We start from the raw sequence: 24,239 nt of genomic DNA, 5'->3' as shown, positions 1-24,239 counted from the left end.
GCTCTCCAGAAAATGGACATAGAAGGAAATTACCTCAACATAATAAAAGCCATATATGAAAAACCAAAAGCCAACATCGTTCTCAATGGAGAAAAATTGGAAGAATTCCCTCTAAGAACAGGAACAAGACAAGGGTGTCCACTCTCATCACTGTTATTCAACATAGTTTTGGAAGTGTTAGCCACAGCCATCAGAGAAGAAAAAGAAATCAAAGGAATCCAAATTGGAAAAGAAGAAGTAAAATTGTCACTCTTTGCAGATGACATGATATTATATATAGAAAACCCTAAAGACTCTACCAGAAAACTGCTAGCACTCATTGATGAGTTTAGTCAAGTAGCAGGATACAAAATTAATGCACAGAAATCTCTTGCATTCCTATACACTAACAACGGAAGAGCAGAAAGAGAAATTAAGGAAACTCTCCCATTCACCATTGCAACCAAAAGAATAAAATACCTAGGAATAAACCTGCCTAAGGAGGCAAAAGATCTGTATGCAGAAAACTTTAAGAAATTGATCAAAGAAATCAAAGAAGACACAAACAGATGAAAGGACATACCATGTTCCTGGATTGGAAGAATCAACATCGTGAAAATGACTGTACTACCCAAAGCAATTTACAGATTCAATGCAATCCCGATCAAATTACCAATGGCATTTTTCACAGAACTAGAGCAAGAAATCTTACGATTTGTATGGAAACGCAAAAGACCCCGAATAGCCAAAGCAATCTTGAGAAGGAAACATGGAGTTGGTGGAATCAGGCTTCCTGACTTCAAACTATACTACAAGGCCATAGTGATCAAGACAGTATAGTACTGGCACAAAAATAGAAAGGATGATCAATGGAATAGAAAGAGAACTCAGAAGTAAGCCCAAACACATATGGGCACCTTCTCTTTGACAAAGGAGGCACGAGTATACAATGGAAAAAAGACTGCCTCTTCAATAAGTGGTGCTGGGAAAATTGGACAGCAACATGTAAAAGAATGAAATTAGAACACTTCCTAACACCATACACAAAAATAAACTCCAAATGGATTAAAGACCTACATGTAAGGCCAGACACTATAAAACTCCTAGAGGAAAACATAGGCAGAACACTCTATAACCTACATCAAAGCAATATCCTTTTCGACCCACCTCCTAGAGTCATGGAAATAAAATCAAGAATAAACAAATGGGACCTCATGAAACTAAAAAGCTTTTGCACAGCAAAAGAAACCATAAACAAGACTAAAAGGCAGCCCTCAGAATGGGAAAAAATAATTGCCTATGAAACAATGGACAACAGATTAACCTCCAAAATATACAAGCAGCTCATGAAGCTTAATACCAAAAAAGCAAATAACCCAATCCACAAATGGGTGGAAGACCTAAATAGACATTTCTCCAAAGAAGACATACAGATGGCCAGCAAACACATGAAAAGATGCTCAACATCACTCATCATCAGAGAAATGCAAGTCAAAGCCACAATGAGATATCACCTCACACCAATCAGAATGGCCATCATCACAAAGTCTGGAAACCACAAATGTTGGAGAGGGTGTGGAGAAAAGGGAACTCTCCTGCACTGTTGGTGGGACTGTAAGTTGGTACAGCCACTATGGAAAACAATTTGGAGGTTCCTTAAAAAACTACAAATAGAACTACCATATGATCCAGTCATCCCACTCCTGGGCATATACCCAAAGAAAACCATAATCCCAAAAGAAACTTGTACCATAATGTTTATTGCAGCACTATTTACAATAGCCAGGACATGGAAGCAACCCAAATGCCCATCAACAAATGAATGGATACAGAAGATGTAGCATATATATACAATGGAATATTACTCAGCTATAAAAAGGGATGAGATGGAGCTATATGTAATGAGGTGGATAGAACTACAATCTGTCATACATAGTAAAGTAAGTCAGAAAGAGGACAAATATTGTATGCTAACTCACATATACGGAATCTAAAAATGGTACTGATGAACTCAGTGACAAGAACAAGGATGCAGATACAGAGAATGGACTGGAGGACTCAAGGTATGGGAGGGGGCGGGGGGTGAAGGGGAAACTGAGACGAAGCGAGAGAGTAGCACAGACATATATATACTACCAACTGTAAAATAGTCAGTGGGAAGTTGTTGTATAACAAAGGGAGTCCAACTCGAGGATGGAAGATGCCTTAGAGGACTGGGGCAGGGAGGGTGGGGGGGATTCGAGGCGGGGGAGCAAAGGAACGGAGGGAATACGGGGATATGTGTATAAAAACAGATGATTGAACCTGGTGTACACCCGAAAAAAAATAAATAAATAAAAAATAAAAATTAAAAAAAAAACAAAAAACAAAAAACAAAGGTTTCACCCTGATTCTCCTTTTGGTTCTCATACATATTACTTCATGTACATAATTTTTATATTTTGAGAATCTGGTTGGACCTCTTTCAGCTACCACAGTTGACCCCTCATTTTATTGGTTTTCTGAATATCTACTGATAAGTGCCACCAGGCGGCAGGCTAATTAGCTACTAATGACAGAGACCATTAGCTCATTTGCAGGTACTTTGGCCCATTGGCCATTGGTTACCCCAAACAAGGTTAGAGGAAAGCTCACTACCATCAAGTTGGGTTTTCTTAACTCTAATGTGGTAATGTTGATCATTTAGCTCCTTTTTGACTTTTTGTATTTAAACATTTGCCACCCTCTTATCTCAGAGGGGTTATGAAATGTATGCAATACAATAAATAGAGGTAGAGGCTGGGTTTGGAGGCAGAAAAATCCAGTTCCAATCCCAACCCAGCCTTTTAGCAACTGTATAAAGCTGAACACATTTCTTAATCTCTCTAAACTTGTTGTTCATCTATAAGAAGAATCACCTAGTACATACCAAATGGAACTCTGATGAATATTAAATATATGTCTTAGAAAAATGTGAGATTCCAAGAAATTACTTAAATAAATGATACCTATTTTGATAGACTATTGTTACCCCCAAATATTACCTGGGCCTCTCTGGAGGAAGATTATACTTCCTGGCCTCACTGATTCAGGCAGCCATATGACTTGCTTTGGCCAATGAAATGTGAGTGGAAATGATAGGTATTATTCATTTTTTAAAATATTTATTTGTTTATTTATTGGCCATGTTGTGTCTTCATTGATGCGCACAGGCTTTCTCTAGTTGCAGTGAGCAGGGGCTACTCTTTGTTGTGGTGCACGGGCTTCTCATTGCAGTGGCTTCTCTTGTTGCAGGGCTTTGGCTTTAGGTGCGTGGGCTTCAGCAGTTGTGGTATGTGGGCTCAATAGTTGTGGCTCACAAGTTCTAGAGCACAGGCTCAATAGTTGTGGTGCACAGGCTTAGTTGCTCCATGCCATGTGGGATCTTCCTGGCCCAGGGATTGAACCCAGGTCCCCTGCATTGGCAGGCAGATTCTTAACCACTGTGCCACCAGGGAAGCCCAACAGGTATTATTCTAGATGGAACTTTTAAGACTCAACATGTACTTTGTCACAATCTCTAATTTACCTCTGGTAATAGTCTAGAGAAAAACTGCTTTGTCAGCCTGGATCTCCCTGTTAAGGCGTCAGAGCTTCCCTGTAATGAGCTTAGGTGTAGTGTGAGCAAGAAATAAACCTTTGTTATTATAATCCACTGACATTTCATGATTGCTGTTACTGTAGGATAACCCAGCCTATCTTGTTTGCTACACTTATTACTAGGAGTATTATTATAAGTAAGATAGATAATGAAGGCAAATTCAAATATATATTGGAAAATAAAAATATCATAAAAGTCTGTATAACCAGGGGTACTTTCTAAACATTGGATGCAAATGAAACTCTGAGTTTTCTAGCAGTAGTATCATAAAAGCAAATGTATTGAGTTGCTAGATTCAGTGTCCATCATATAAACATAAATCAGTTCCTAAGGCGAGTCAAACTACTTCTAGTTCAGAAATCTCAAACATGCCCCATAGACTTTAACAAAAAATTTTACATTGACTAGCAAATTAAATCCAATGTGGGGGAATTGCTTTTGAGGCTTCTCTGATTGACCAATTACAATGACCCACAAAACTACAACCTCCAAAGACCTAATCTGAATAGACCTACAAGTATCATCTCATAGGTGGTTTTATATTCGGGGCTCTCCCTCCTGTAATAGGCACCCTCTTGTCTTCTGCCTGCAATAGAGGGCAGATAATTCAGAAAATGGAAAGAGATGGAAGCAGGGCCAATTTGGTAAATCCTCTGGCACCTTGTTCTCTTTTTTTCCCTTTTTCTTTTCTCATTTCCTCTCATCACCTCATTTCTTTTCCTCTCATTTCCCTTGTCTTTATTTCCTCTCTAATAACTCTAGTTTTTAGTTGAACCATTGTATGTCTGTAATAGAAACATAATGGAAAATCTTAAGCCATCACATTTTTTTTTTCATTTTCCTTGAATCGTGATTCTCTACAGCTCCAAAACTAGTGAAGCAACAAGTATCCATTATTCCTGAAAAAGACCGGGTACAGTCTTAGAACAAAAGAGTCATTGTTCAGTTGGAGCTTAAAATCTAGCCTTTTCAAGCACTTAAAGGAACAATGACATTGAAAGCCAGGCTTTGTGAAGAGAGTAGTGTTTTCTAAATTCTATTGATAAAACCGTTCTTAAACATACCATGATCCAACTCTGGTAAACTTGAGTCGTAAAGTTGCACTAAAAGATATAGTGTAAAAAATATGGAGGATATGGGGCAAGAAAAGGCCACTTTAGATAGTGACGTTGGAGAGATGGAGGGAAGAGAAAGCCAGAGGTGAGAGTTTAAGCTTTGGCATCCTGCCCCAACTCCTTCCTAACCACTACTACCCCTCTCCCCCACCCCATCACCATCCCACCCCATCCATGGGGGATCTCCCTGGGTGTTTGGGACCAGGGCAGAAATGAGGAACAATGCTTACACCCATATAAGTCTGGTGAAAATCCCAGTATAAAAGGCCTTACTTCTTTCCACTTAGCAAAGTTGTACATTAATTATATTGCCAAGTCTACATGGCACTGGAACTCCAGCAGGACAGGAGCCATGAGTGAAGGAAGGATTTGAAGTTAGCGTCAACAAAATAGTGCATAATATAGCCATGCATAAAGAAAGTAGATGGCCTTTTTGCTCCTCAGAGGAATGCAAGAATGCGGAGACCCTCTCTAGGGAGCTAGAAGAGGCCCTGCCTTACAGGAAGAAAGCTGCCATATATGGGAGCCTCAGAACTGGAAGCCGTGACAAGGAACCATGGTACCCAAAGTAGCTGAGTAGACGAGTCATCCTCAGTAGATTCTGCTGCAATGTGACCAGAGATCAGACAGGACATTCATCACGGCAGAGACCAGAAAAGATACAGAAAGCAGCACGCACACACCTAAGCATGCTCTCCATTTATAAATATACCCTCTTGGGGAGGGAGAGGAGAGAAACAGGTGTGATGTCCTCCGATGGGTCATTCAAAGTTAAAATAGCTGATTCATTTTCCAAAAGGGCTGAGTTCTTCTGAATAAGCATTTTGGTTACCTTTCTTGGCAACTTTAAGATATGTTTCTCATCATCAGGGGAATAGAGGCTTCTGAAACCAGACCATGAATAAATAAACATAAATATCCAGTACCATTACATACATGCTATAATATGTTGTAAGGCAATAGTATAATGCTAGGATCCTTTCCTGGTTTTAAAGTTGCTTTGGTTACTCAGAACAGTTTCATATGTTCCTATGTGAGGCCAGTTACCAATTAAAATATTAGAGCTGCCACTATTGTAAATTTAAAGACTTAATAACAAAGAATATCCCCAAGCAACGTACTCTGAGCAGCAGGGGGTGAGAATGTGGACTTATAAAATGGTATCCTTACAGATAAGAGGGACTATTTGTCTCCTTCAACCCCTAAAATATTTAGTTTTTAATTTTTATTCTTTGTATACTTTTGCCTCCCAGTCACTCAAAGAAGATGGATAAACTGAAACGCAACTGGCAAAAGCCAACTTCTCCAAGTGTTGCCTGTGCAAACATGGATTACATGCACTCCATCAGACACCGAGTCTAACCATATTCCCTTCATGCTTAGTCCATAGGTTTGGTAGTCCCATAACGAAAATCTAGCTGTTCTTACTAATTTTCTGAATATTTATATAAAAATATAAATTATTGGCTAATAGTTCTCCCTGCTTTCTCTTTTTTTCCTACTGAATGATTCAAAGACTCAAACATGTATTTTTGGATATGATTGGAAATCAAGATTAATTCTTTTCTTCCCTAGCTTTATTGAGATATAATTGACATAAAGCATTGGGTAAATTTAAGAAGCACAATGCGATGATTTGATACAATTATATATTGAGAAATGATTGCCACACTAGGATTGGTTAACACCTTCATCACCTCACATAATTACCATGTCTTTTGATCTACTCTTCTAACAACTTTTGAGTATAAAATATAGTATTGTAAACTACACTCACGATGCTGTACATCAGTAGTCCCCATACTTTTTGTTACCAGGGACCAGTTTCATGGAAGACAATATTTCCATGGATGGTTGTGGGGGGGATAGGTACTAATGTGATTGCAGACAGGTGAAAAGCACATATGAATCAAAAACTTAATAAACATCTTTTCCACAATTTTCTATTCACAATGTATTCTGATGTCAAATCAGGCCAAAAGTAACATTAGAGTAACAATATAGAAAGTAACAATTATTATGTTACTTTATTATTGCAGAAGTTCCGAGTAACTAGCATAGGAAAAAATTAATTTACAAATGAAATATATCACTGAAATGCACATTAATTTTTCAGCCAGTGTAGTTGCTTTACATCTTTATGAACATGACATAAAGACATCAAGTTAGAAAGTAAAGTTCAACAGTATTCAAATCACAAAACTCCAAAGATATCACTTCTGGTTTTTAAGACTAATCATCTAATCAAATATATTTAGAAACCTAAAGTCAATGCTAATGATTTAGTTGGTGATTTGGAAATGGATATACAAATAACAAATATACTGGATATTTTTATTAGCATTTCCTTTTGGCAAGCTAATAGGCATTTATAAAAATGATCAGAAAAAACTCTGCTAACTATAAAATGTTATATTATGATACAACCTATTAATCCTATATGGACTCAGATTTACTATGAAACAAGTCATGCAGAGTGTAACTTAGAACAATACTTTTTTTGCCTTCAAGGGTAGTTCTATAATTCTATACTAGTGTCATAAAAGATACCACTGTAAATTTATACTTGAATTTTTTTCTTAAGAAAAAACAAATCTAACATCATGTCAATTATTATACCTTACATGAACATACTTAATGATCCAGTATCATTAAATCCATCCTAACATTTTCTTTATTGACGATGGATTGGATATTCTGTTGACTGGCTACGAAGGCTTGCTTTAAAGAAAGTGACTGTTAACCATTCGCGACTCTTAATGAATCGTGGGTACTCCAGGTATCTGGATTGGTGAAGGATCTCTTGTTTTGACTTGATATTCTGAAGGTTCTGCATAAAAGTGAAAGTAAAAGTTAACCATATGCCATTTTAAGGATTTTATAAATGTGTCTGTGCTTATATTTTTGGTTAGATTCTGTGCCTGAAAGGGAAGAAAGTTTCAAAAGTAGAATATTCTATGGTCTTTCTAAGTGTCATGCGTTTAGCTATGATCTCCAAGTAACCATTTTCAAAAAGAGAAAGTTTTTTTCTCAAATATTTAAATTTTAATTATTGGTTTTGCGGCAAATTTCTTTGAAGATTTAGGGCTATTTTAATTTCGCATAACATGAAGCAAATGCAAAAACCTTAATCTTTACTGCAGAAGGTATTCACATGGCTTAGACTTGCCCACGAGGTGAGTGGCAAGCAGCCTGCTTTCATGAAGAAGGCGTTATTATCTCCAATGTGAGGTAACACAGGTTTAGTTGTTACTGATGCTTCTGTTTTGTTTTGTTTTGTTCCTTCTTTCCATGATGGCTTTTACTTTTATCATTTCTTAACCCTGGGTCTGGATCTTTCAGATTACATATAAGGATCAAATTTAAATTGTATGGAAAATAATTTATAATTCAATGTAATATAATAATAATGATATTATGCTATAATTATATAATAATGTGATATAATATAATAATAGTATAATATATAATATGAATGATATGCTTTTAAATACATATTAGAGTCAATTCAAGATTTTTGCCTATAACACGCACATTGTCATCCAGTAAAGGAATATGCCTTTCTATGCAGGCAAGAAAGGAGGAGAAATAACAGCTGATATATAAGAAATTTTGAATAGTCCTAGGCCTTATTTACCTGGGGTACAACAGTAATCTGTAAAAAAAAAACCTAAGTGGCAGATATGAACTTTATACACTGTGTGGCAAAAAAAAAAAAAAAAAAAAAAAAAAAGATTGAGAATCTTTTTAAGAGTTTTGCTAAGCTAGAAAGTTTTTTGTCCTTCTCTCAAACAATACTTCTGTGATAGAATATCTAGGCAGGCCCAGTAACTGAACCATGCTCTCAAATATTTTAAAACAAAGGAACATTTAATAAATTCCAAATGCTACTTTCCCCCTTGAAACTGACTCTAATTTGTTGGCCTTTAAACTATATCTTGGAACTCAAAGAACGTCTTTTCATATGAATGCAATTTTTAAGTCCTTGGAGAAAAGTAGTTTGATATTGACATTGGTCAGCATTAAATTAAATGGTTAGGGGAGCTGGGTCCAACAAGGGAATATTAGCTGGGATTACATTTAAAAATTAGTAAGTTTGAATGTAGACAGAGCACCCACGCATCACGTGCCCTACCCCTTGGTACCACCACACACCTCCCCATTAAATCTTGCACTTGATCTGTCTGGTCGTCAAAGCCTGGGAGTCTGAGGAACCATACGTGTACAAGCATCGTCAAATTTACTGACTCTTCTTCTCTGAGATTGATGTCCACCACCTCTGCTGCCCTCAGGCCTAATCTTACTGATAAGTATATTTTATGTGTGTGTATATATAATGTATATGTATATACACCCTTAATATATATATTTCTTCATTAACATTTATGATACTCAAATTATACAAAAATGTACACGTTTGTATCATAAATAAGCAAATAAGCAGCACTGATATTTAAATATGAGGTTCTTTTTTTAAATAAAAGTAAGCAACTGAACACCACTTTATAGCTATTTGTAAGTGTTAAAAATAAGTGGAAAAATGTTACACCCTAGACACGTAGAAATCTAGAGGTTGATGTATCTCTAACCTGAGGTCTCACATTCACAATGAAGGCAGCCAAGGAAACACAAGATGTGGAAAAAGTGAGTTCACATCAGGCAATAGTAACACATCTCTTTAAGAGTACCCAGTGGGGCCACATTACATGTCTCATTTAATAACGATGTAGTAAAATATGAATAAAGCTCATTAGCATATAAGAAATTAGAGTGAAGAGTAAATCTTCAGGTAAGTATAAAGTGTGTGAAGTACACAGCAGGTCCATCACGTGAGCTGATGAATCCCGCAAGGGATCTGAATAAAGAATGCAGCAAAGTTCAATTTGGATGTTGTAGGAAAATCAGGGGAAAGATTGGGAACTGTTTAGTTGGGAGAACACCGCGTATGTGCTTATAAAATGTAGTGTGCAAGAAACCCCTGTGATCGTATTTCCCTTACATATGGAGACCGAATAACGTTTTCAAGTTCCCATCCCGCATTAAGAGTGGCTTTCTACGTGTTAGGCGAAGCTTTCCTACTCAGCCCTGCTGAGCTCTGCCATTGCGAAATGTGCTTGCACGGGGCTGGTCTCTCTCTAGCCCTTCCCTTCTGGGATGATCCAGTTACCTCAGTTTGACCATCACCAAGAGAAGAATTCCACAGGTGACCGTCATGCACATGACAGCATAGATGACTTCTCCTAGAAACAAAAGATTTTTTTTTAATTACCGTATTTTTAGGGAGAATAAATACTAAAAATATTTTGGGGGATGGATTTTGTCTCTGACCATTGAAGGCGGAATGAAATCCACTGAGAGTTATTTCCTTTACGTGTTTTCCTTTATGCAATGCAACACCTTTGACATTAGACAGAGTTGGATAATCTGAAAGAAAATAATGAAAGTGAGATGAAAGTATTGAAAAGTCATGCATTACTTTTATCCCATGGGCTGTAATTTGCTTTATACTATAAGGCAATGATTTATTTTGATGACATTATTCTATCTAAAATATGATAGATTTGGGTGAAAGGGGGGAGAAATTTTATTAAATGTTAACAGCTTTTTTTTTTTCACCCTTTAATCAGATAATTTCATAACAGAAGTTGTTTGGGTTTTGGTTTTTTGTTTTTTTTTTTTCCCAAAGCATGACTAGGAAAGTGATTACATTTTATAAGAGAGTTCATTGTACCTTATACATAGACTAGGAAAAAAACAGCACAGTAATTTAAGGCTACCCATTGGGATACAGAAAAAGATCCCTTCTTTACAAGACTGATTGTTTGAATGTGCTGTTAATAATATCTCATTTCCCTAAGACCTGCCATATTTATGAATTCTTAAAGTACGTAAGGGAGACTCCTGAAACGAATCACTCTGTTCACCTCTCTACCTAAACACTTCAACACCCAGTTTTGCTTATTTCCGCTATTCAGTCTCCCTTTTTAGCCCCTTCACCTTCTATGTTTTTTTTTTTTTGCCTTACTGAAGGGATCCTCTTGCCCATTCTGTGGCCCTTGCTTTCTCAACCATGTTTTCCTAAACACTTATCCACCCTAACGTCACAACTTAGATAAGAAGATGCAATCCTTAGACTTAACTGATATCCATTTTAGGTGACTTTTATTGATAACTTTGAAGTGAAATTACCCCTAGGTTTGATTCAAGTCAACACATATATGAATGTCAAACATACCAATAGCCCAATAACCAACTTCTTTGATAATAATGGTTCAGGTGGGTTTTGAGGTTTAAAAAAAAAAAAAAAAGGAAACTGAGATAAAGCCTCCACTTGAGAGAGACTTTGTTGTCTTTTATAGATGTTTCATGCATTTTGAGATCTAGAAGTCTAAGTCTGAGTGGATAGTTTTTTGTGGAAGTGAGTGTATCCAGTAGTGGTGTATTGGGGACTTCCCTGATGTTTCAGTGGTTGACTTTGCCTTCCAATGCAGGGGGTGTGGGTTTGATCCCTGGTTGGGGAACTGAGATCCCATATGCCTTGCGGCCAAAAAGACAACACATAAAACAGAAGCAATATTGTAACAAATTCAATAAAGACTTTAAAATTGGTCCACATCAAAAAAAATCTTTAATAAAAAAAAAAATAACAGGGTATTGCATCCAATAACAACTAGTGACAAGAGGCTCTGAGCAGGAAAGGAGATGAGAAGGTATATTACCAACAGTCCCATTCAGTCCCTCTGCACCCAGGGCTGATGCTGTCAGAAGCCAGCTCCTTGAAAACCAAGGTTTGAGGTCTCCCTTGAGACTAATTGGTAGAAAGCACAGGAGCCAGACTGTTCAGATCAGTAGTAAAACTCTCAGGGTAGGTCCAGAAGAAGCAGCCCAACACAAGAGCTAGAAAAGTAACTGAGGATTTTTTCATTGAAAACTCATTCTCAAGGAGTCTGACCTCTAAGAGAGTTAAGATATTTTTAGTTCAACATTGTTTTAATCCCCAACTCACATATCAGATTATCCTATATTTATAAAAGTCTGACTATCTTAGGAACTGAAAAATCAACCTCTTCTGAATGTAAAAGCAATAGAGGTAGAACTTGTGATTTTTTTTCACTTTTGTGGTTATAAAATAATTCTGTTATTCACTAGAAAGTCAGAATGGAAAAACTGAGCTATTTCAAATAATATCATTTTTATAACAGTGGTCCTTTTCTGGGGAAGAATTAATTTCAATCAAATTAAGCATACAAATTTTTAGTGAACTAAATGATCATAATGAAATTTTATATTTAAATAAATTACAATATTAAGGATAAATTGTTTTGCTTCTTTTTTAATTTTATGGCATTTTGTGACATTTTAGGGAGATTCATGACCTCAAGGTAACTGTATATAATATACATTGGATGATTATTCAAATGATGCTATAGTTTTCCTTTATGAAATTCTATCCCTAAGTACATTTTGCCTAGTTAGATATCACAATTCATCTTTGTATAAGAAAAAAGGTATGATTTTGAGTAATTAGGCTATCTTTTAGATATATAACGGCCTAAAGTAATTGTTAAACATTCACCTAGCAAGGCTTAGAAAGAATTGTCTCATTCACTAAATTTCACTCACATGGAATTCATTAACAAAGTTATAATAGATCAATGACAGAAATGCTAGCTAATGATCCCAGTGAAAGTTTTAATGTGACTAGCAGTCACTCCACAATCTTAAATATTGCGCCCTAGGAGGATACCAAATATCAGTTAGAGAGATTAATGTTACAGAGAGTTTCTTGGCTACTGAAGCCCATTGGAGATTCTTCCCCACCTTTTATAAACAGTGAGGTTTACTGTGTTTATAACCATGAAATTAAAGTCGGCAGAGTTAATAACCAACCTCAGTCCCACACCATCTGCTATATTTATAGATAAACACTGTCAGTGACTTGTTTATCTTAACTCCTATCCTGGAGGAATTAAACACTATTACGAACTATATTGTAAAATCCCTGTACATTTGACGGGAAATCAAGATTAATTTCAGCCTTACAGTAAGAACAAATTTAAATAGTATTCTCCCCAATTGAGCTTCAGAGATGGGATCATTTTGCCTTTTTTCTTCTAAAAGCCTTGTACAGCAGTGGCTGAGAGTTGATGAAGATCAAACCTCTACTTTGTATAATTTATATGAAGTGGTAAATGCATTGTAAAACATGTGGTAGATCAGACACAAAGTAATGATTTAAAAATAAATGTCAGAATTCTTGAAACAGAAATTAAACTTAGCACAGACTGCAAATCTGTAAACCTTCAGTTAAAATTGAAATAAAGCATAACCTAGAAGAGTCTGATTGGAAGAAAAATTTGATGAATATTTTCATGGAACAATTTTTAAAATATATTTTTGTAGCCGTCTTTAATGGAAGTATAATTGATTTACAATGTTCTGTTTCAGATGTACAGCAAAGTGATTCAGCTATATATATGTGTATATATATGTATTTAGTTATATATATATATTCTTTTTCAGATCTTTTCCATTATAGGTTATTACAAGATATTAAATATAGTTCCCTGTGCTATACAGTAGGTCCTTGTTGGTTCTCTCTTTTACATGTAGTAGTGTGTATATGTTCATTCCAAACTCCTAATTTTTCCCTGTTAATGCATCTCATGACATAGTTAAAATTCTATTGTCTTCTTTCTAAGTTTAAATAAAAGAGCATCAATACCATGGCAACATCTTAGTGAGAATGAAAATTCAAGGATGATCTTCTTGGGGATTTCCCTGGTGTCACAGTGCCTAAGAATCCACCTGCCAATGCAGGGGACATGGGTTCGATCCCTGGTCTGGGAAGATCTCACATGCCGTGAGGCAACTAAGCCCGTGCACCACAACTAATGAGCCTGTGCCCTAGAGCCTTGAGACACAACTACTGAGCCCACGTGCCACAACTACTGAAGCCCGGGCATCTGGAGGGCATGCTCCACAACAAGAGAAGCCACTGCAATGAGAAGACTGTGCACCACAACAAAGAGTAGCCCCTGCTCACTGCAACCAGAGAAAGCCCGGGCATAGCAACGGAGACCCAACGCAGCCAAAAAATAAATAAAATTTAAAAACAAAGAAACAAACAAAAAACCAACAAAGGTTGACCTTCTTGGGTATCCCAGGGTTGGTGTTATTCATAATTTGGCCAATATTGTCTCATCTGAAGGTATGTAAATTCCCAAATTAGAAATGAGTTTTGAATTGTTTCACCTAATGGTCAGAATTGAGATTCCATGTATCATGGACTCTTTTGATCATCAATATGAAAACCTCCTTCTAAAGTGGATCTAAGAAGCATTGTTGCTGGCAAGAAGGGAACGTATATCAGCACCTACAAGTTTGAAAAACCAATATGTGAGTAATATGATGTCAAGGTATAAACACCTAACATGGATATAACACCATTGCTCCCAAAATGTATGTTCAAAAAACTAAACCAACTAAATAATATGCTTTCCCTAAACAGTCATAAATAGTCATGCATCAGTGAGGAATAGCCTTTTATTTAGTTCACAAACTTCAAAGAAGATAAAAGCATATCTTAGGTTTATCTTTTTCCACTAATGCTAAACACATTGTGGTTGCCAGGGGCTGGGGGGAAGTGGAAACTTAAGAGTTTTTAGTCTATGGGTATACAGTTTTAGTCATGCAAGACGAATGAGTCTAGGAATCTACTATACGCCATAGTGCCTATTGTTAACAGTACTGAATCGTATGCTTACAGTTTTCTGAGAAGGTAGATCTTAGGTTAAGTGTTCAAATTATTACCAAATGCAAGTTCATGTGCCTAACCCACAGTGAGCCCAAACAAACTGAAGCATTGGAGTCCAGAGCAGAGAAAGATTTATTGCAGGCCCCAGCAAGATGAACAGGTGGCTCATGTTCAAAATACCCTGAACTCTCTGCAGGGTTCCAGCAAAGCATGTTTAAAGGCCAGGTGAAGAGAGGGGTTCATAGGGTATGCGATCAGCTGGTGCACAATTCTTGGATTGGTTGATATTGAAGTAACTGGGCAGTTAACACTATCAATCCTTAGGCACCAGAAGGTCCAGACTACATGCTCATGATCATCAAGTAGTTAATTTCTTCCATTTGGTGGTGGTTGTAGTATCTGAAAAACTCAGGAAATGGGCCTCAGGTGCTAGGATCAAAAGCAGAGGGTATGGGGGAGGGGTCTGTCCCAGGAAAGCCCTATCACACTAAATAATAATAGAGGATGGCAGGGAAACTTTGGAGGTGATGTATATGCTTAGGGTATAGATTATGCTGATGGTTTCATAGTGTATGTGTATCAAAACTAAAACCAAAACAAAACCAAGAAGCATATAAACGAATAAGTATACCTTCAAAAACATTGGTCTTGCTCTTTTTTCATGAGCTAAAAGCTCAGTGTTAGGAAATGACTGCATTGGCCAGCCTGGCTACCCCTCTTTTATGGGTGGTTGAATGACAGTGGTATATACATGTCTAGCAGATTGTGGATTTGCTTGGTGATTATGGTGAGTTTCAACGGCACTACTAAAATATTTCAGATGTTCCACATTTTTCTTAATAGTTTCTGCAAATAATGAAGTAGTTTCTGAGAAGGCAAGTGGAATGCAATTATACTATTTCTGATAACTAACACTAGAATTGATAAATGTAGTGTTATTGTTTTAGAAGGCCATGATTTTAAAGCTTGAAAGTAAAAAAAAAAATCTTTCATCTGTAGTTTTGGGCTCATACAAAATAGATCTAAATATATAGATTGAAAATAGGAATAGGATATTTGTGGTTAGGGTATATATCTGTAAATACACAAGTGTGTATGTAGGGTAGAGTTACAAAATTGGATGGGACTTCTCAGACTGTTTTAGCCAATGATCCATTCTGTCTCAGTCTTGACTGTCATCACCATTCCAGGGACGAGCTGTTTAATGCTTTCTACCCTTCTATTACTATTCATGGTCAGTTCTAATTAAAACAGGAAGTATCTTTCTAGGCAGTTCTTTTATCAACTCAAGATGATAAATCTGCTTTCCTTTGTTGGTATCACCACCTAGCTCTCTGGCTGCTACCTGTATATGTGTGTTTGTAGGGAGAGAGAGGGGAAAAGAGAGAGGGGGAGAGAGATCACACTGTCAGTAGACCACAGAGAACAATGCTTTCCAAACATTAGTATGAATCTTCTATTTATCTTAAAATGCCAATTTTGATTCAGTAGGTCTAGGATAATGCAGAGATTCTGAATCTCTTAAAGCTTCCTTGTTGGTGGTGATGATTATGCTGGCAGAATATATATATTCATATATCTGTATATAGAATGGCAGAGAGAGATGTACATACTCATGCAACATAAAAAATGCTTTACTTCCATGTATGTGGTGTTTAATACTTTACAAGGCACTTTGACAAATCCTGTTTAAATTTTTTAACAACTAGCCACATAGGAATTATTAGCTCAACTTAAAGAAACTCAGGCTCGGAATAATTCTCTTGTCTAAGATCACAGAGTTGATAAATAGTGAAGATGTGATTTGTAGCTAAATTTTCTACCAATTACGTATTTTTAAAAATGTTGTGGAGACCACAAAAACGTAAAATATTTTCAGCTTTTTCCATTGTGGCAGCCAATTGGATGAGGAAATAGATTTGAAAAATAATAGGGACCAGTTGAATTCGATAGTCCTGTACAATAAGAAGCATTTAATAGTATTATCTGATCACAAATATCCATGATTATGTATAAGATATATATGTAATTTTCTGTTGCCAAAAAATCACAATAGAAGACAAAATCTAATAACTGTAGAATCTGAAATGCCTCACATATACCTATAGGATTTTTCAACTTGCACACACCTCTGAAAAATGGTCATCACTTTCAATGTCATCAAATAAATCAACCACTTTAACTTTGGCATTTCACAGAAATATCAAAAAAATGAATGCCTCAATTTTCAAGGTGGTTATCTTAGACTATGATATCAATATGAGTATTTTTTGTTTCTACTGACATAGAGTTAGGACCATATGTAAAGCTTTCCAAGGGTATTCACCACGCAAAGGGCATACAAAGAGTAATACACAAAAGAGCAGTGTAACTATTTAAAATCAGATGTGGCTAATTTTTTTTTGTTGCTATAATCTATGTCTACATCAATACCACCTGAGTCTTAGATAAAAAATAAAAAGTAAACCCACGGTTTAAATCCGCCTATATCTGGAATGAGTTCAACAGACAAAAATATGTTCCCAAAATCAAACAGTAATTTTTGCCTTGAATTATATTCTATAAGTACTAGGAGATCTTGTAATAAGACAAATGTAAGCTAAGAAGGGGAATAATCTACACTATATTTTATCAATTTTGCAAGTTTATATTTTCACACATGGATGTTTTTAACTTACAGAATTCTTTTTAAAGAAAAAGTACACATAACAATACCATTAATTGTCCAGATAGCTTTCTGATGTCTTTGTTTGGAATTGAATGATTCACTAGTGTCTACCCTTTTGGGAATGTGCAAGACTTTACCTGGATGGTGTACATAATTTTTCCTTACACTGATGAAAAACACCAAGGAAAAGAGAGTTATGGAAAAAAATAAAGGGGAGAGAGACATTTTTGGAGAGTCTTAATTGTCATTTAGATCAATGAGATGATTCAGAAAGTTTTGTAAGTTACCAAGTTTTAAAATGAAAAAAATATATCATTGCAATATTTTTTCACTGCACATACATTTGCAAATCTTCAGGGAAAAGTTAAATATCAAAGCATGAGATATGCTGTTAATTCTCCTTAGACAGCAACCTTCTTGAGAATAGACATCATATCAATCTAATTTAAAGTATAATATGGTTGACACAATGCCATGCCCATACAATTATCTGATGGCCAAAAAATGTGTATGAGCAACTTTCATGTCTGAAATAGCACATCTGTCCCTGTGCAATGACATACATTTTGAAATATATAGTTATATCATGTTTAGTTCTTTCTCATCTTTAACTGACATTAGCAAAGGGTCTTCACATTAATCACATATTTTTCACATATTATCACCATGTCTTAAATGTAAATTCAGTGTCCCAACTGCCATGCATGTGGTTGCCCAGTCAATAAAAATCTGTTAAGAAACTATTTCACCTGGCAATTAATTCTAACAGTCAAATTTGTTCATTGATGTGCAAAGAGTAAGCATCTTGGTCATTGGATGAGGAGAATTTTGAGAATTTCTCTGAGCTTCAGTTTTCTCATTTGTAAAATGTTACTAGCAATACCTACGTTTGCAAGATTTTTGAGAGTGGAAAATAATACTAAAATTGATATTAAAATAACAGAGCTCTTGGAAACTTCCATGAGAAGAAATGTGCACTTGTGGGGAGGAAGAGAAGGGAAACAGGAATAAGGGAAGGGGTTCCTTTGATGGTTCTTTTTCTCTTTCCCTTTTCCCTTCCTTTCCTTTCTCCCTTGCCCCCTTTCCTTGGAAAGATCTCCTGAGGCCAGTTGACTGAAGTAGAACCTTCTGTCATTTTCTATTTCAGAAACCTGATTCCAGGTGGACACATTAACGTCAAGGTTTGTTAGAAGAGGCGGAGTTTTCTAAGCTGTCCCATGAAACACTAGTTCTGCAGAATATGTTTATATGCTAGAAAAATCAAAGAGCCCCTAAGTAAGTGACTTTGGAAAATTCTAGATGAGACAAAATAAATTATGTGCTTTTTTGTTGCATTATTTTTACTATACTAGTAGGGCACACTTTTCCTACATTAATTTTCTCCATGGGTTATATTTGGGAATCCATTTAAAAGTCCTGTAAAACAGGGGCATATGTGACTTACAGACAAGTATTTATGTATTTGGGTGGGCATACATATTTATTAAGGATTCTTATTTGTACTTAGTCAATGGAAATTCAGAGAACACCATACGAACAATATTTTGCATCCATCAGTGTAGGCACTAATTTATAATTCTTTCCTCTACTAAGCACACATATTCACAATCACCTGACACCATAACTTCTGTTGTTCTCTACTCCTGGGAGTCAAGCAAAATTTTCACCCTGTGGTTTGGGAGCTGTCTGACCTCCCAAATGCTACTTTTATTGCCTCTTGGAGTGGTTGGCATGATGCAACATTAATTCCAGGTTTGCTGCTAGTTAATCTTCTATTCTTCAATTTCTCAACTTGTCCTCATGGGATATGGAGAATTTAGCATCTGCCCTCTACTTCAGAGAGTCATTCCAGCAGAGCCAGGAGTTCATGGATCATTTATACCTAGTCACGTGTAAATGTCCACAGGACCATGGGACAGAAACCAGCATATTTGGATCCAAGTAAAGATTTTTCCAGTTGAGTAATTATTTCCTACTTCAAAGCTAGCACCATGACAATCAACATGGGGTACATTCATGGGATGATATATGACCCTGTTCTCATGAAATTCTCAGTGTAATTTTGGGTAAGGTGAATAATGGATTCAAGTGAGGTGGGAATTGATAAGGGACACCTAGGGGAAAGGTACACATTTGATGAACGGTGGGAAATAAGGCTGATTTACATTCTGAGTGTCCTTGAAAATTGAATGAAGGCATTGAGATGTGGGAGGGATGAAAGCAGGGGCAATGGAGAGCACACAGAAATAACATGATCAAGGCAGAATTCGAGAATTAGTCCTATCCATGATGGGGAGATCTAATAAGGAAACTACAAAAGCAGTTTAGGTATGAGAAGATGAAATCTAAAAATGTGTGGAAGAAGCTGGAGTAGAGAAGAGAGGAAGTGTAAGGGTATATTTAAAACAAAGAGATTTCTGCTGGAAAGCAGAATGATGCAGAGCAGAGTAACAGAAGCATCAGAATCAGCTGTGGATTCTCCCTGCCCACAGAACTGTCATTTTAGGCAACTTTAGGTCCTCTGTTCCTTTAGCTTTAAAATCAGATAATGCCAACCACAAAATTTAATTAAAAATTAAATGTGGCAATATATAAAGAGTTTGGAACTGTGCTTGGCACAAAATAAGTGCTTAACAAATTACATCATTTTAAAATATTATATAATTTAGTTTTATTTGATATTAAAAATGCAGAGTTTAATCATAGATGACCCTTAGATTCTGAAGACAACACACTATATCAGAATAGATTGGGCATGAAAGATGAAAGAGTCATAGAGGAGGGAACTGCAATGTTTACCTCTCTACTTTTCAATCTGACTGCTCAGAGCAAAGAACCCTGGCTTTGGAGCAGGAACTCCATCCCAGTCTTAACTGAGTCATCCACTAGCTGCAGTAGCCTTGGACAAGTTAACTTAACCTCTCAGCCTCATGCTGCTCACATGTAGGAAGGGAATTGAGATATATTGTATGATTAAATTAAATTAATTAATTAAATTTATTTACTTATTTTTAAGATTGAAGAATAATTGATTTACAATGTTGTGTTAGTTTCAGGTGTACAGCAAAGTGATTCAGTCATATCTATACATATATATATATATATGTGTATATATATATATATATATATTTATATATTCTTTTCCAGATTCTTTTCCATTATAGGTTATTATAAGATATTGAATATATTTCCCTGTGCTATACAGTAGGGCTTTGTTGTTTATCCACTTTATATATAATAGTGTGTATCTGTTAATCCCAAATTCCTAATTTATCCCTCCCTCCAGATTGCATTATTTTGTAGGAGGATTCACTTCTCTTTCACTGTAATGAATTAAACACCTACTACCCAATGCCTTGTGGCTTAGAGAACCACTTTCTGTGAGAAGAGTCTATTTACTGCCCCCTGCCATTGGGCTTGACCTTGACTTGAGGTAGTCAAAAATGTGAGCAGCAATGATGTATGTTATGTTCAAGCAGAAGCTTGAGTGTTATGTTCAAGTAGAAGCTTTGTTTTTGTCTCTGCCACGAGAATGTCATGTTCCAAAGCGTGGCTATGCCTTTAAGCCTGAGTCTAGAAATGGGGAGCAGAGCCTCAGCTGTCAGCCCAGAGCTCTCTACACATGGCATAACCTAGAAATCAGTCTTTGGGTTTGTAAGTCGCTGAAGTTTGAAGATTGTATGTAACTGCCTGACCCTGCAAAAGCTGACTGATACAGGGATAATAATATACCACAAATGAAAATTGTTGACAAATGGTAGGTTCTTAATTAATATTACCTTTTTTTCTTCTCTCCTCTCTTATGTCTCTCAACTGAATGGTAGGTAGAGGGAGAAAAAAAGTGCAAAAAGGTTAAAGAAAAGTGAGAAAGGAGGAGAGTGGACTTGGAGAAAGGTGATGAGACCATTGAAGAATGGTCTTCATCTTGGGGATGAGAATGCTTTGCTCTGTTTTGGGCCCTGGGACGTATAGTCATGCAGTTTCTCCTTATCTCTCATGCACCAATACTAACGTCAAGTTCACCTTATTAGAAATAAGTATGAGATGCAACATCGTTATGTCTACTGGGATTGAATTATGCGCAAATCAAATAAGGCCCCATTATTTTCATTCCTAAACTCCTTTGACTTGCATTACAATACAAGATAGTAGGCCCTTGTAGATATGGATTTTCCAGCTGTTTTTCACGTTAAATAAACCCACAAAGAAATAATGAGAATTGAAAATAAAGAGAGGCTACCATCAAATAAAGACAATAAATTGTAGTGAGGGGCAGTATTACATTGTGGAAAAGGGCCAGCCTTTGGCTTCAAGCCACAGACTTAAGTCCTTGCTCTAAAACTTGGTAAATGTGTGACCAGAGGTACATAAACAAACCAACAAACAAACTCTTCTGTGCCCAGTTTCCTATTCTATTCAATGAGGATAATAATATTTATTGACTTATTGTGAGGATTAAATGAGACAAGACATATAAAGTGTATTGCAGAGGGTCTACATAGAAGCTATAATTTTTTTTAAATTTGGAAAGTGTGTTTTGATTATGGTTGCATATGAGCATTAGCTACGGAGCATTTAAAATTATATTCCTTGGCCTTATCACTATAGTTTTTGATTTAATAGGTCAAGGGAGAAGAGAGGATAAAGTACTAGCCATTCTTAATTTCAAAATCTCTCTAGACACTTTCAATACACAGTCAGGATGGAGAAACTTTAGTAGAGAGTAGAAAACACATGGTTTGGGAGGTGAAAGAGAAAGATCAGATTGTAAATCACACTGTTGTGAGCTAGTGGAATAGAAGTTCTTAGGAAGAAAGGAAGAGGTTGGGGAATTATGTTTAATAGATAAAGACTTTGAAAAAAAATCAGGAATGGGTGGGCATGACCAGATATAGGGAAGCCAGTTTTACCAATGGAAGAAAACTTTATTTGGATCAGTAAGAGACCTTACCACCTCACATGTTCCCTTTCAGCTACCTGGCAGCATTAAAAGAACAAAAACAATTAAAACCAACAATATTTCCATTATAGTGGAGGGGTGCTGGAATGGAAGTTTGGGCCAACAGTGAGAGAAATTAACTGGGTCGACTCAGCCATGTAGAAGTGTTGGAAGGAGCCATTAGAACTGTAGACATATGCTTAGTGTACATTCTCAATGTAATAACTACCATATGGACTTTAAACAAAATACCATTGTACATTTTAGGCTGTCCGCTACACTAGGAAGAGCGAGAGACTTGAGATGAAGGTACTGAATGATGGCTGATCTGGAAACTTAAAACATCACCCACAGCATCTTCCTACATACACCTCAGGGACACACAGCAGTGTATCCCTATGATAAGGTGCCCTTTGAAGAAAGCTCTGAAGTTCTGATTTATATGACTTCCCTCCTTTGAGATTGCTTTGACTCCCAGCTAAAGTAGATGTACCATCAGGGACTAGTGGGCTCTGGACTCTTTCTGCAGTTGAGTTGCTTTGAAAGTCCCTACCATATGCCTGCAGTGTCTGGCCAGCTGACCCAGGTGCTAATGCAAAAGTAAAACATCAGTCCCAGGCTTCTGGCAAACTCCAAGTGTATTGCACATCAGGAAAGCCTCTTGTTCAGTCTCCGTGGCAACCAAAGGAAGCCCTGCCGCCTTAAGCTGGAAGCCAGCGGAAAGAAGAGGGACAGTGGGAATAATCTCTGTCACAGACACACACTTTTTAAAAACATCACCAAACACTCACACTGCCTGACAAAGCAGCTTTCATCCATTCCACATTCTTTTATCTAGTTTGAAAACCAATTTGTTTACTGTGGTTTGTACCCCAAGCCCCCAGTAAATGCTTTCTAAAGAGTAATGGGTGAGAAGAAGAAAAATTATGTTTACTCGATACCAATGTAGTGTTAGGGCATTCTTGCAACTTTGAGACTGAAAGACTACTGATGTTCGCGATGCTGTAAAGGGTCTCTGCGAACCCATGGAAAGAGCTTGAGAAGATGGTTTGAGTCAATCTGTTACTAACAGAAGAGGAATGGTTGTCATCCAAGGGCTCTTAAATCTCTACTCCTTACTCACCTGTCTCCCTTAAGGGGTTTTATCTGTGTTAAGTTACCAAAGGTTTGTTTTTTCGAGGAAGTCTTCCTTTAAGATGATATCCCAGCATGTAGGTGCCAGGACAATTACTATTAAGTGCCCACATATGGTGTTTTATGGGAATACAGCTGATGCTATTATATTGTTGTCACAAGAATACTTGGCTTTTTAAGCCAGGAATACACATGCTCATAATAAATGATTTTTATGACTTCACATACACAATCATGATACACAGAAAGTATAAAGGAAAGACTGCTTGTTTTATGTAGCTCTGGCACTAACTCCATCCCCAATTATGGGTAACAAGGGGATTGTATGAAGCCAATGAAAGCATAAGGGCGGAAAATGGAAAAGATAACACTGTGTTTTCACAAACTGGAGCCTGTGATTGTTCAAATTGTAACAGTCTTGTTTTGTTGTTTCATTTCCCTCCATGATCTTAAATGCTCCTTCCCTCTCTAGCGATGCCAAAATGTGAGTCGTCTCACTCATCAATGGCAACTCTTTCATCTTTCCTTTCTGGCTTAGAGCAAACAACAAAGGTAGTCATGGGTGAGTCACAGAATCTTTCATGTTTAGTGGCAGAGTTTTTCCCCCTCCCTTAACAACGACTATGGCTTTAAGGATAGAGCTGGGAAAAAATGAAGGTAGGGGACAGCTGTTCTGTTGTTTTTGTGGAGGGTTTGGACACTTCAGTATTTCCAAATTATAGCTGTGTGAAGCATTTTCTGCAAAATAAGAAGCCAAGCCAAATTTGCTGGGTTTCAGGTCTGCAGACAAAATTTAAACCAGCTGGATTTTATTGGGAACTTTTGCAGGCAAGTAAACCTAGTGGTGAAACTCAAGCCAGCGTTTGTCTCCATTGGAATGGGCTACATCTTTAGGGACCATCCCCTCCCCACCCCCAAATCTCTTCCCTTAAGGGAGTTTTGAATTTTGAAAGTTCCTAAAAGAAATCTGCCAAATTATTCCATAGAGTATCTGATCAGAACCTTAGCCAAAAAAATTGGAAGGTACT

General features: G+C 36.7%; 1 protein-coding gene across 1 annotated transcript in view; it reads right to left on the bottom strand.

Moving 5' to 3' along the window:
- Nucleotides 1–7,469: 7,469 nt before the first annotated feature.
- Nucleotides 7,470–24,239, bottom strand: part of GFRAL (GDNF family receptor alpha like) — a 57,783-nt gene continuing 41,013 nt past the window's right edge. Inside the window, 4 exon segments of the mRNA XM_057698198.1 lie at nucleotides 7,470–7,523; nucleotides 7,525–7,543; nucleotides 9,881–9,953; nucleotides 10,042–10,137. Coding sequence (XP_057554181.1) covers nucleotides 7,470–7,523; nucleotides 7,525–7,543; nucleotides 9,881–9,953; nucleotides 10,042–10,137 — 242 coding nt within the window.

The sequence above is a fragment of the Hippopotamus amphibius genome, chromosome 11, assembly GCF_030028045.1.
Source record: "Hippopotamus amphibius kiboko isolate mHipAmp2 chromosome 11, mHipAmp2.hap2, whole genome shotgun sequence".
In the NCBI taxonomy this organism is placed as follows: domain Eukaryota; kingdom Metazoa; phylum Chordata; class Mammalia; order Artiodactyla; family Hippopotamidae; genus Hippopotamus; species Hippopotamus amphibius.
Note: the sequence above shows the minus strand (reverse complement) of the source record. Positions and strands in the feature narration are given on the sequence as shown.